Source organism: Melampsora larici-populina (genome assembly GCF_000204055.1).
Source record: "Melampsora larici-populina 98AG31 unplaced genomic scaffold MELLAscaffold_36, whole genome shotgun sequence".
Lineage (NCBI taxonomy): Eukaryota > Fungi > Basidiomycota > Pucciniomycetes > Pucciniales > Melampsoraceae > Melampsora > Melampsora laricis-populina.
The window spans coordinates 732,034-745,631 of NW_006768800.1; the positions used below are offsets into that span (position 1 = coordinate 732,034).

Consider the following 13,598-nt stretch of genomic DNA (forward strand, 5'->3'; position numbering starts at 1 on the left):
TCAAAATCACCATGTTTTGCTGTTTTGCAATGGTAGAGGCGCGCCTGCTACCGAGCTCATTTCGGTACGAGCGGCTTCGGTGCGCAGCCGCTCCTGTAAATACCCGCGCCCTGTGACATTGTGATTTTTACAAAGTGCTGTGAATTGACCTGGATGAATTTATCAAAAACACCATTACCATTTATTTACCATCAACTTCAATCATCAATCAACTTCGTCGCTTCTCTCAAGCTTTCTACAAGGAAACCATTCGAACCTTTAATATCCAAGCTCATAAACAGAATTCACTCGCTTTCGAATCAAAACCAATTTCTTGATGAGCGAGCCTGATGTGTCTCCAACTTTGACTTTGCAAAAACCTTCCTTATCAAGTCAAGATGACCAGATCGAGACTCTAGATGAAAGCTTGATTGAAGAAGAAGAAATCGACGAGGATGTGTCTCAAGAAGCCCAATACCTTTCCTTATCACCTCACAGTGAAAGGTCTGACGCACTCCCGATTTACGATGACCCTCAAGGTTCCATGTTCTCAGGCCCTACCGCTGAGTCGGTTCCTTCTAGTGCAACTTGCATGCAATTGAGGTCCCCAAGCCGATCACGCTCGATCAGGAAGACCCGGAATGCACCTGATAGTGATGCATATTCACTTCGATCAAGTCGCTCAAAAACTCTCTCAGGCCGCCGAAAACATTCTATTGGAGCTATATCTTCTGGTGGTCGGCCACGATCTTCCCGCTCTAGTGATGCAGGAGCCAGCGAAGTTTCTACGAGGCGAGGAAGAACGCACCTTAATCCCAATGATGGCTCAGTTCAGGATGAATCCGAGACTGGCTTCTTTAGCAACCTATCCGCAATGTTCAAAGGAAAAGGTCGAGCGTCTAGTCATCAACGCGACTCTTATCATCCAATCAGGAGTAGTTCTACTTCCACCCGAAGACGTCCATCAATGAGTCGCTCAGTTCGTTCAGCTGCAAGCTCTTGGTACAGTGGCCGTTCAACTCGTTCCAAATCAAGGTTGGCTTCTCGACCTTCTTACCGTGACAATCCGGATGATGAATCCTGTCCGGACGTTGATGATTCGGATGATGATCTTTCCTCGGTTTCGACTTCGACTTCCAATTCTGATCCATCATCTTCTGACTCATCCACTTCACGTAGACGGCATCAAAAAGATACATTCGGATTGATGAGCTCAGGTGGAGAATCACGAATCGAAATTATTCCAATGTCTAGTGAATTTGACACCGACGGAGGTCAATTCTGTAATGATCACAAGAACCATGATCCTTTGACTCGCCAGTCTGTATATTTTGTAGATGAAGATATGCAGATTAATTTCTTTGGTTGGGGATTAGTATTCTGGAAAGCTGCACTCTGGAAATTGGGTTGTATCTTTTCATTTGGTATACTTTGGTTGATCGGTCGATGGAAGGTTGCATGGATGCTCAAATCTCGAGGAAAAGAAACTTCTTTTTCCGAGGCTTCTCACCTCGTTATCAATACCAATGGCGGAGATGGTCACATTGTTCGATTAGAAACCTTGACGTTCAATGATCCACTTCCATTGGTCACTGTCTTTCCACCCAGTCTGCGTACACCACCGGCTTGTCGCGAGCAGGCTACCACTGTACCGTCTCTCTGTAAATCAGGCGGTGGAGCTTCCAAAACAACAAGCCCTCGAATGTCAACTGTCACCTTGGCACAGTCCTGCGGCTCCTCGTCGACTTCTCCCGAAACCGTTCAGCTTACTCAGATCAAGTATTTCGATTATCGATATCACCGATTCTTTCTTCATCCTATCACTATGCAATTTCGAATGGCCCGAGACTGGCAAGACCCCTGTTGGTTGACTTCACTTTCGAATCTTGCAAAGGGACTCGACTATAAAGACAGTACGTCTAGGCGCCAATTGTTTAGCGAGAATGTTATGGAAGTCAAAGGAAAGACTACGGCCCAACTGTTAGTGGACGAAGTAAGTTTTGATATCTTCACCCGCGAAGAGGTTATCGTGATGCAATGTGTATTGATCAGTGTCGCATAACTTCACGTCTTGGCTCATCCACTAGGCCCTTCATCCTTTCTATTTATTTCAAATCGCTTCAATCATTCTATGGTCAATGGACGATTACTACTGTAAGCGCGATTGGCAATATCATTTATATACTCACTGATCTCAATCTTGTGCATCTAGATTACGCGCTGTGTATTGCAGCAATCAGTATCAGCAGCGTCCTGACGACTTTGTTCGAAACCAAGCGTGTTTGCACTATTCCAACATACTCCTTTCCCGTGCTTGTCGCCCTTTCACCCGATGCAACAGCTGACTAATGGCCGTTCAACGCTTGTTAGAACCTCGCGCGTATGCAAGAGCTGTCGCGTTTTACCTGTGATGTCACGGTTTTGCGGGGTACTACATGTGCGTACCAAGATTCACTCATATACACATGTCAGACTCGCCATCTCTGAACACAATTCCATCTTGATCGGCGTCCTCTTGTATCACCCAGGGGTGTCTGTGAATTCGGTGGACCTTGTGCCGGGCGATGTGATCGACGTTTCAGAAGCTAGCCTGCACACCTTTCCAGCCGACTTACTTTTGTTATCAGGTGATGCAATCGTCAATGAGTCAATGCTCACTGGAGAGTCTATTCCGGTTTCAAAGCTTCCGGCTGCAGAGTCCACGCTCAAGGAGATGAGTAACATGGTCGGCGATCCGTCTCCAACGTTGGCGAAGCATATCTTGTTTTGCGGCACAAAAATCATTCGGATCAGGAAGGCTACTCGGACACGTCAATCTGATCCTACTCATGTTGTCGAAGCTGCCAAAGCTATGGTGATTCGTACAGCCTTCAATACCACTAAAGGTGCCTTGATCCGATCCATGCTGTTTCCGAAACCCATGGATTTTGCATTCTATCGAGACTCGTTCCGGTTTATTGGTGCTCTTGCATTGATCGCCGGTTTTGGATTTGTGGGAAGTGCGATAAATTTCTTACAGATGGGCATCAAATGGAGTACCATCTTGATCCGGGCTTTGGATTTGATCACAATCGTCGTTCCACCCGCCTTACCAGCAACAATGTCAATCGGTACCTCTTTCTCTATGGCACGTTTGAGGAAGCTGGGGATATTTTGTATCTCACCCAACAGAGTCAACATCGGTGGCAAAATCAACTTGGTATGTTTTGATAAGACTGGTACATTGACCGAAGAAGGTTTAGATGTGCTCGGCGTTAGAACAGTCGATCGTTCTCATGGTGACTTTAGTGAACTGTACGATGAGATTGAAGACGTACCAATCCTTGCGCCAGATGATAAGAAAACTCCTCTTATGCACGCCTTGGCCACCTGTCATGGGCTGAAAGTAGTCAATGGACAAGTTTTGGGTGATCCGCTGGATCTAAAGATGTTTCAGTTCACAAGGTGGTCAATTGAAGAAGGTGATCAAGGCTCGGCCCTTGCCGGTTTAAGTCAATCTATTCCTGATCCGCCCCGTGACCGTCGTAGAGGGAAGGAAGATAAGGCTTCAGGCTCTACCAAAAAGAAAAAGAAATCTCGACCGTCACCTACACCTGTCCCGACTCAAGCCGATTCCTTGATTCCACCTGGTAGTTCAAGAGTGGCCGAACGACAGGCTGCACTTGTCCAGACGATCGTTCGACCACCGGGTGGAACTAGTTTTGAAGTGGAAGATGCGATGAAATCAACTCGGTTCTTGGAACTCGGTATTATTCGAACTTTTGACTTTGCTTCGGAGTTACGAAGAATGAGTGTGCTCGTTAGGAAGCTGAAGTCTCCTAGCATTGAAGCTTACGTCAAGGGTGCACCAGAGGCTATGATTGATATCTGCGAAAAGGACAGTTGTGCGTTACCGGTTTGATTCTATATTACCCATCATATACGCAGCCTGTACGGTTAAATTGAAGCTCTTTTCCCTGGTTGTTCAATTTGTTTGTGTGTACCATGAGATAGTACCCAAGGACTACGAAGAACTTTTAACCGACTACACTCGCAACGGTTATCGTGTGATCGCTGTGGCGGCCAAATCGTATCCTAAATTAACTTGGCTCAAAGCTCAACGTCTGAGTCGAGCGGATGTGGAATCTGATTTACGATTTTTGGGGTTCATTATCTTTGAAAACAAGCTCAAACCAGGTACCGAGCCTTCGATTCATGTTCTAAGGAATGCTCATATTGGGATCAAGATGTGCACTGGAGACAATATTCGTACAGGGATTAGTGTTGGTAGAGAATGTGGGATGATCTCTCCTTCTGCTCGAGTTTATATGCCAGTCTTTGCTTCTGGTATGTTTTGGATTTCACCAAAGGAATGTTGATTGCTTGCTGACTTGTTTCTCAAAGGCTCGCAAGCCGTAGCGGGCTCAACGATCATGTGGTTCGATATTGATACCGAGTCCAAAAGACTAGACCCCTATACCCTCAGGGTAAGCCAGCTCACTTCTCTTTTCGTGAATGGCAGTACTTTTTTTTATTGATATTCAGTTTGCCGCGATTTCTTTGACAGCCTATTCTCGATATGGACGACCACGATGGCGACCAAAGCATCTTGAGCTCTTGTTCCAGTGGTTCGACAGACTATGTTCTCGCAGTCAGCGGTGACGTTTTCCGTTGGATCATGGACTATGGAGCACTAGAAACTGTACAACGGGTCTGTTTTGAGCATATTCACTTTTCAGAAATCACGTAGATCAACTGAAACGCTGTTTTGCTTGGGTGACACAGATGCTTTATAAAACGGTGATCTTTGCTAGGATGTCACCAGACGAGAAACACGAGCTGGTGGAACGATTACAAGGCTTGGATTACACCGTTGGCTTTTGTGGTGATGGGGCAAATGATTGCGGAGCTTTAAAGGCAGCTGACGTAGGCTTATCGTTATCGGAAGCTGAAGCATCAGTAGCAGCGCCTTTTACGAGTCGACAACCTGATATCTCATGTTTCATTGAAGTGATTCGTGAAGGGAGATGTGCTCTTGTCACGAGTTTCTCTTGCTTCAAGTATATGGCATTGTATAGCTTAATCCAGTTTACGACCATCACTTTGCTATACAGCTTGCCATCTTCTTTGGGAGATTTTCAAGTTAGTGATGATTTGGCTCTAAAATCGACTTTTTTATTTTCAATGTACTAATATACTTGATTACTCTTTGGAAGTTTCTTTACATCGATCTTTTCATCATCATCCCTATAGCCATTGCCATGGGACGCACTCATCCCTATGGTCGAGTGGTACCAAAGCGACCGACTGCGAAATTAGTTTCAAAACGAGTTTTAGTTTCAATGATTGGTCAAGTAGCCATTAACTCTACAATCCAAGCTATTTTGTTTTGGCGAGTTCGATCTCAAGAATGGTATGAACCCCAAATGCCTGAAGCAGGGGAACATAAATTACCTACATCCAATCCAGAAAACTCTACACTTTTTCTCGTTTCGATTTTCCAGTATGTGTTGGTTGCTGCTACATTCTCAGTTGGACCTCCGTATCGAAAGGAGATGTTCACCAATTGTGAGTAGAGTTTTTGTGAAGTTCAATCCGTTAAAAAATACTGACATGCTCATTTAATTTACTCCAATCAATCAGCTCTCCTTGTGATTTGTTTAGCAGGATTAGGAGGGTTTTCGACTTACATGTTATTCGTCACATCAGGATGGTTTTATGATATTTTACAATTAGTACCACTTACACATGAATTCAGATTAGAATTAGCCTTATGTGTGATTGGAAATGTAGTGATGAGTATTTGGTTTGAAAGTGTTGGAGTTCAACCGATTGCTTTATGGGTTGGAAAACAACTTAAATTGATTAGAAATTGGAAAGAAGATTTTGCAGGTGGATCGTTGGGAGGAATGAAGAGAGAGAAAAGGAAATTGTATAAGGTGATTGGTGAAAATATGGATTTCTAATTGGATTTTTCTTATTTTTTGAGTGGATGATTAGCGATTAGAATTTGAAAAGTTATGAGTCGTATTAGAAGTTTGTTTGAAGTTACAAGTAGATGTTTTTCCATTCATTTGGAAAATAAAATCGGTAGACTGTTTTTGTTTTGTTTATCTTTTTCGGTTTAATTAGTTTAAGTTGATAATTTTTATAGATTTGCAAGTCATTGTTTTTTAATGAAATCATGAATCATACACATTTTAAGGTGTTTCAAAATAATGATTTTTCTGCTTTATAATTGTTGTGTATGTATGAATCTGATGACAATGGTATAACACTAATTAGAAGATCTCATGGTCTCTTTATGGTTGGACAGAATAAGGATTGGGATTCAAAGTCGGATTAATTACTAGAAGAAAATAAGGATAGTAATGAAGATGTTTGGAGTCTACAGTTGCTTGGCCAAATTTGCACGCAAGCCTTGAGTAAATTGGTGTGGAATATGGAAGGGGCTCCTCTGAATTAGTTGTCGAAATATTTTTTTGGCAACCTTAGTATCCGCATTTTTTTAATTGAAGTTCTCATTGTAATTGATGCTTCACTTTTTCCCTGGAGTTGTTCTGAAGTACATAACTGAAAGACAAGAAAGGTTCATCAAAGGTGCTACATAGCACGGTTCATCTGCAAGTGATGTTTGCAATAATGAAAAAGTAGCGACCAAAATTCTTCAGCCGAAAGTTGAAGCAAACCTGGTCATGGCAAGGCCTCTGTATTTTTTATTCCTTGCTTAACTTTATCATGAGTTGTGTGGTTGGGCAAAAATCAAGGTTGAAAATGCGAAGAAATGCAATACCAGCTTATGCCAGCCCCGCAGTCGAGACACACCTTCGATGACCGGTCGCTCCTGGGATCCAAACCTTATGATTAAACAGACTTGGAAAGCTCAGATGTGTCATCCTAACAACTTCCGGTCGTATAGGTATGGACCAGCATAGACCAGCATACGCATGATGACTTGATGATACTTGCGAGGCCTTCGAGTGAAAAAGAGACAAAGGCCCCAAGAAAGTCTTACAACCCCGGTCTAATGCCACCATAGTGACCATCCTAGGTCGTCAAGCCCTTCTAATTATACATAGCTTGTCATATATGGACAAACGATATTTCTCGTCATAAGCGATCGTACCATTCGATCGGAGTGTACCAAGTCCTTTGTCCGTTGTCACCCAGTGTCCAGATGAGCTAGGATCCACAGTGAATGACTCTGAGTGCATCAAATGATAACTGTCCAAGCACTACCCTTAATGTGACTCAGCTTTTCCGATCTCCCCTGTCTGATCAAAGACTAGACCTTCGTGAGTCAGAGGGCAGGCCGACGGATGACTAGTAACCTCGGGACGTAGACACGGTCTTTCATTTGCTCAATCTATGGGCAATTCCTTTGGGATATGCTTTATTGATTCCGGCTTCATCAGCCAAGCCATCAACGCTTCACATAATTTGCTTCCTCTTGTGCATTGTCCAGGGGACATATAATTTACCACTGCTTATCACATCGCAATTATCTTTAACCAGATCGCGTCGTCATTAACATCTCTATTATCACTCCGAGATAATATTCACTTTCACGCCGGATTTCACGTCATCCGTGGTACTAAGCTTCTTATTTTTGTGGAGATTGAAGATTTTCCGCTCGAGGGTTGCTCCTGAGCCTCCTTAAAAAGCTGCCTTGGATGAATTTTTGTCAACTTCTTTTTGTACCAGTTTGTTTGATCATTTTTCCTCATTCTCTTCAATCCAAATCCATCGTTTCTTCGTTATTTCCTTTGATTGATAGCCGTTCTAGATTTTCTTCTTATCCAGTCGTTCTTACAAAAGTACTATTTGATTTCGTAGCTATCTGGCTTGCTTGTATCACAAACATATCTAAATTAGCGCCGTGATAAACCTCAACAAAATGTGTCGTTCTAACTTATCCACTTTGGCAACCTTCGCAGGAGCCCTGATGTTTTTAAACTTTCAATCCGTCTTCGCTCACGTTTACATAAAGTCTTGGAAGTCTACCACCGAGAACAATTTTCAACTCGCACAAAAACAACCTGCCTCGAAAACGGCTTATCGCGATGCTTCAGGAAATATCGGCTGGATCGGAAGCAACTTCCTTTCGGGCGATCGAGCAATTGTCTGCGGAGCTTCTCAGACACCATATGCACGCGTAGCCTCGCCGGGTGGAAAGTACTTCTCCGATGCTTCCGAAGCTGTTGGCCAAACTCTCAATGTCAGCGCTGGAGGAAAAATCACATTGGTCGCGGCGGGTGACGCTGGAAAAGGGTACGTTCGAACTTTGTAATTCTATCTTGACACTTCTCTGAGCCCCGACTGATCATGATATGAACATCATGATACGATATCTTCAACACAGTTTCCCTCATCCTAAGGGTCATATCCAAGCCTATCTGGGCTACTGCGGCGCATCCAGTACCGCTTGCCAAAAATTTGATGCTTCCTCGGCATATTATTTCAAAATCCAAGAGGTGAAGAACGGAGTTCAAGAAAAGTTGCGTCCGGCAATGAACTACGATCTCGATGGGAACTTATGGGAAGTTCCAATTCCGTCTGATGTCCCTCAAGGAAGCTACATCTTTAGATTTGAAATGTGAGTCCACACTCCACTCCTCTTTGATTTATCAGTCACCAATCTCATGTATACCGATCTTGGTTGCAGAATTGCCTTTGATCAATCCAACGAGTCGGAAGGACATCAGGATCAATATTATCCATCTTGTGGTCAGATCTATGTGACTTCAAATGTTCAGACCAAAACTCTCAAAAGCTTCTCGGCAGTCAGGTTTCCTGGTGCATACCAAAATGGCAACATCAAGCAAGCATCCGCCCCCGGCCCTGCGGTTATCCAACAGGGATCTTCATACGCGGTTGTGGAGACTAGCTCAAATGGTGTTCTCAAAGCCAAGTCCATGGCCATCAAGTCCACCAATGCTACGGAGACGTCTGCTACTTCGACATCACAGGATACGGACGACACAGTGGACTCTGCCAACTCGACCTCCTCATCGTCAAAATCAGAGAATGTTAGCGATCAAACTAAATCCAACAGTTCAAGCACTCAAGGTTCAACTGGAATCTGTTTATCACAGCTGATTCCCTCCTGTGCGAAGATGTGTCTTGCTAAAAAACACGAGGAAGCATCCTCTTTGGCGGCTGGTTGTTCAGTTACGGATGGAAAATGTCTTTGTTCGGCGCGAAACTTCGTTCAGGCTTACGAAAACTGTGCTCGAGACCATTGTGCTGTAAGTCTATGCTTCTTGGTTTCAAAACACACTGACATTTTGGCTGATGACCTTTCGGACGTATATTCAAAGGCCGGAGCGGAATTGACCTCGGCAGTTTCTGCGTTCACATCACAATGCAAGACATTGACTAAACAGAATTCTGGATCTCACGCGTCCTCCACTCGTCGCCATCGTCGTCACCACCCGTACTCTTCGGGACCTTCTGCCAGACCTCATCGCAGATGATTGAATCTAGGGTTGACCGGTTTCTCTTTGAAAGTGTTCATTGAGAACGAGTTTCGATTTTCGATTTTCTAAACTTTCTACTATTCATATCTATGAACAATTCGCGCTGTACCAATCACCTCGTTGTATCACTGTGGGACTTCGGTACCCCTTTGAATTTGCTTATTTTGTATCAAGAAGCTGGATGCTTTTGTATTTGGGTTGATTCCTTGAAAATGGTTTTTTATTCCAGTTGTCTGTAACTATGTGTAACTCTTCCCTATTTGTGTGCGACTGGTTTGCTTTATGAAGTCAATGTATATATATCTCAAACTTCCCTCAAAAACGATGAGTGAGGAACTTGACCTTTTTGTTGTTCGTATTGCAAGAACGCTACCAGGTCCCACCGACCTCTCAACTCAACGTCATCGGACATGTAAATCAAACCAAACTTTGCTCAAATGCAACCGGGATCGGTGGAATCCGCCTTATCTCTTTACATAGTTCAGTACGGAATTGATAGTCCCCTACTCGAGTCATCATTTTTTTTGGCAATGCTGTGATGATGTTGGGGGTGGATCTCGTAATGGCTAACACATCACATCACGCTGAGCTGAACCAGCACATAAATCAAATACTCTTTTCCACTTTCTTGTCTCTCTTGATAAAAACTTCAGACTATATGCAATATTTATTTGATCTTGTTCTCGATCCTTGAAGGTGGTATAAGACTAGCTGAGTAACCCAAATATAATCACAGGGAGATCTATCTCTTCGTCGGAGGCATCTCCTAAGGATATTATCAACTTCGTACAAAATTGACGTCGCAGACATCCAATTGATACAACGGTCGAGGAAGAATGAGTAGAGAACATGATCTGAAATGATGAGACCTACTTGTGAAACCCATGCATTCAGGGCCTACCATCGCATCCATATTGAAAGGGTGATGTTGTTTCAAGATGCATAGATCGGGGTATTTTTGAGATGACTTATTGTTGACGCCCGTAATTGACAAGTTTGGAGGGTCTTAAACCAAGTCTTGTTGCAGTCAGCATGTCACATTGAGATATAAACAAAGATAGCGCACTGTTATATGTCTCTCCAGGCTTCGATTGCGCAAAAAGACAAAAGTAAATATCAGTTAAACATGTTACCTCGATAAACGTTATGGACATTGACTTACCTCGCAGTGGTCCCGAGCACAAGTCTTGTAGGCTTCTACAAATGTTTTCTTAGAACATAAGCATCTTCCTTCGCTTGCGGCACAGCCAGCGGCTAGCTGATTGATTTCTTCATATTTTTTTGTGAGACACTTTTTTGCGCAAGACGGTGAGGAGTCAGGTAATCCAATAGCGGCGAATGGTTCGAAATCTGGCTTTTCGACTTCTGGAGAAACATCAGTAGATTTATCAACATCAGACTCTTTTGAGTTGACAGTGGTCTTGACGGATACGGTGGATTGATTATCATTGGATTTCTGCATCAGTGAGGGGCCAGGTATAGTATCCTCCTGAATGTTCCCATTGGTATAGGTGCCAGGGAACTTGACTCCTTGTAATACGGCGGAAGAATCTGCCTCTTGATTCGATTTCACATATAGCTGACCACAAGAAGGGTAATATTGGTCTTGATGTCCTTCTGCTGCATTTGATTGACCAAAGGCAATTCTGTTCAAAGTATTCAAAATTGAAACAAATTTAGTTGGATTAGCACAGAGACATAAGCAACAGGATCCTCATGAAAAACTTACATCTCGAATCTGAAAATATAACTGCCTTGAGGTACCTCCGCAGGAATTGGTACTTCCCATACATTTCCGTCAAGATCGTAGTTCATGGCTGGACGCAATTTGTCTTGAACTGCATTCTTTGATTCTTGAATCTTGAAATAAGTTGTGGATGAAGCGTCGAAATTTTGACAGGCTGTAGGAGATTTTCCACAGTAACCTAAGTAAGCCTGAATATGACCTTTAGGATGTGGAAACCTACGAGTAGAAAAATAATGAGAGTGTAAACATCATGCGAACGAATGATTAGTTATGATTCAGAAGTAAGTTTTTCAGTCATGGGAGGATGTAGATCGATATAAGGGCTTACCCTTTTCCAGGATCATTCGCAGTGACCAAAGTGACCTTGCCTCCGGCTTCCACCGTCAGCGTTTTTGCAACAGCTTCAGAAACATCAGAGAAGAACCTACCGCCGGGTGATTTGACTTCTCCGAAGGGAGTCGAGGAAGCTCCGCATACGATTGCTCGACCATCAGCTATGAATTGGCTTCCAATCCAGCCGCTGTTATCCGAAGCACCTCTATATGCTGTATTTGAAGCGGATTGCTTTTGAGCAGCCTGAAACTTGTCCTCGGAGCTGGACTTCCAAGACTTTATGAAAACATGACCCATGACAGATTGAAAACTGATCAGCAAGAGAATCCCAATGATTTTGACAGATGATAAAGAGATGATGATAGGCATCGTGTTGAAAATCGAAGTAGTTGTGCAAGAAGTATGTGTAGTAGTGTTGTGAAAAGAATGTTTTCGAAAAAGATTGTGAATGTGTAGTATCGAAAAAATGTAGGAGTTGATGTTGATGTCGATAAAAATTTGAGATTCGAAGAACGGGTACGCCAAGAGAGCAAGGACTATATCAACGATGTTCTTCCCGAAAAAATCTGATGAGTTAAAAGAGATTGGGGTCAAAAGGATGGACATTCTTCATTAGCTGAGGTGTGCTTTTCAATTCATGAAATCTTGAGCCTTCACGGAAAGCAAAATAACTCCAAATCGAAAAGACCGATGACATTCAAGGTCATTTCTCGAAAAAATGCTTTTTATAAAATGACTCTCATTTTGCCATGACTGTCATTTTGCCATGACTGAAAGATATGTGACATATAATCTCACTAATGGTAATTAAGAGATGGATCCTGAGGGGAGTCAACCAGCATTGAAGATACCTGTGTGCTGTGGCGGCATCATCTCTTGTGATTGAGCTATAACTGACTTCACGCCTTGCACGAGGTATATCATCCAGTCACTAGTGAGATTTGTGGTATCAGCTTTCACTGTTTATATAAAGGATCCCGGTATTCCCACCACCACCACCCAGAACTCTGTGTGTTGGTGTATGAAGTTTTGTTACAGTGTACTGTTGATACACAATGCGTATCACTGAGTACTCGACACTTACCTGCGATTCAGCACTCAGATAGAATGACTATACGCTGAGTCCTTTCCTTGAGTTCTAATTGTAAGAACTCAGTTCCTGAGCAACTTCTCAGCGTTAAAGCAAATTGTATATAATGTATCTAGAATGCTTGTATTCATTTCTCTCTCTGATCATCAGAAATTAATAATATCATTAGATTCATCTTTGCTTTCACTCTTCGGAGTATTCCATTTCGTGACACTCTCATCTTCGCATCTCTTCTCATTCAAGTGACAGCTCTGGTTTAGCTGTTCTCGCTTGTGTGACACGACGCTTTACATCTATAGGTTATGAGCCCAGCGCTCCAGACGCGCCCTCTATACACTTACACTACCCTTTGATCCATCAAAGGCACTAAATAACTATACCTACAAACCACTCTCGCTCTCTCTCTCTATGACGAAAGGCGACGACACCAAACCAACCGAACCTCCAGTTACCTATAACATGTCGACTTCAAACTCGGGAACCACTAACTTCAGCACCTCGGCAATATCATCGATTCCTAAATTAACTATGGGAAATCTTTTCGCATGGAAAACTGAATTAAAGATTTATCTCAAAATGAATGGCCTCTACGAATTTATTGAACAAGAAATCAAACGCCCATCCGATTTCCAAGAACGATCCAAATACGATATGCGACAAGCAGCAACGCTATACGCTATACGTAACACTATTGACTCCGCCAACTTAGCATCTATTGAATCACTCGAAGATCCAAAACTAGCCTTCGAAACTCTCGTATCGCAACACGGTTCTGACAATGGTATTGTCACCGCAAACACCCTCACCGAACTCTTCAGTCTGAAATACGACCATTCCATTGGTATCACTAATTACATTGCAAAAATCCAAGACTTACACAGCAAAATTCGCGATCTAACTGCGGGTGACAAAGACTTACAACTCTCCGACAGACTATTTGCTATACTACTAGTTAACAGCCTCCCTCGGAATGAATTTGGTCTCATCATTC

At 43.0% G+C, this 13,598-nt stretch overlaps 3 protein-coding genes across 3 annotated transcripts; 2 read left to right on the forward strand and 1 right to left on the reverse strand.

Moving 5' to 3' along the window:
* Positions 1-1,291: 1,291 nt before the first annotated feature.
* MELLADRAFT_22371 (uncharacterized protein) lies at positions 1,292-5,804 on the forward strand (the record flags this gene model as incomplete). Its single annotated transcript, XM_007413357.1, has 12 exons — positions 1,292-1,972; positions 2,067-2,133; positions 2,192-2,259; positions 2,350-2,416; positions 2,508-3,470; positions 3,621-3,863; positions 3,973-4,305; positions 4,363-4,445; positions 4,526-4,669; positions 4,744-5,100; positions 5,175-5,526; positions 5,602-5,804. Coding segments are annotated over 12 exons (3,561 nt in total), but the record flags the coding sequence as incomplete, so codon positions are not given.
* Positions 5,805-7,430: 1,626 nt separating this feature from the next.
* On the forward strand, positions 7,431-9,834 carry MELLADRAFT_78608 (uncharacterized protein; the record flags this gene model as incomplete). Its single annotated transcript, XM_007413358.1, has 4 exons — positions 7,431-8,229; positions 8,321-8,554; positions 8,624-9,206; positions 9,279-9,834. 4 exons carry the CDS (start codon positions 7,856-7,858, stop codon positions 9,432-9,434), a joined length of 1,347 nt encoding a protein of 448 aa, XP_007413420.1.
* A 310-nt stretch (positions 9,835-10,144) lies between these two features.
* MELLADRAFT_90313 (uncharacterized protein) lies at positions 10,145-11,814 on the reverse strand (the record flags this gene model as incomplete). Its single annotated transcript, XM_007413394.1, has 6 exons — positions 10,145-10,203; positions 10,311-10,442; positions 10,504-10,522; positions 10,600-11,083; positions 11,167-11,400; positions 11,513-11,814. The coding sequence occupies 6 exons, from the start codon at positions 11,812-11,814 to the stop codon at positions 10,145-10,147; spliced, it is 1,230 nt and encodes a 409-aa protein (XP_007413456.1).
* Between the last annotated feature and the right edge of the window lie 1,784 nt (positions 11,815-13,598).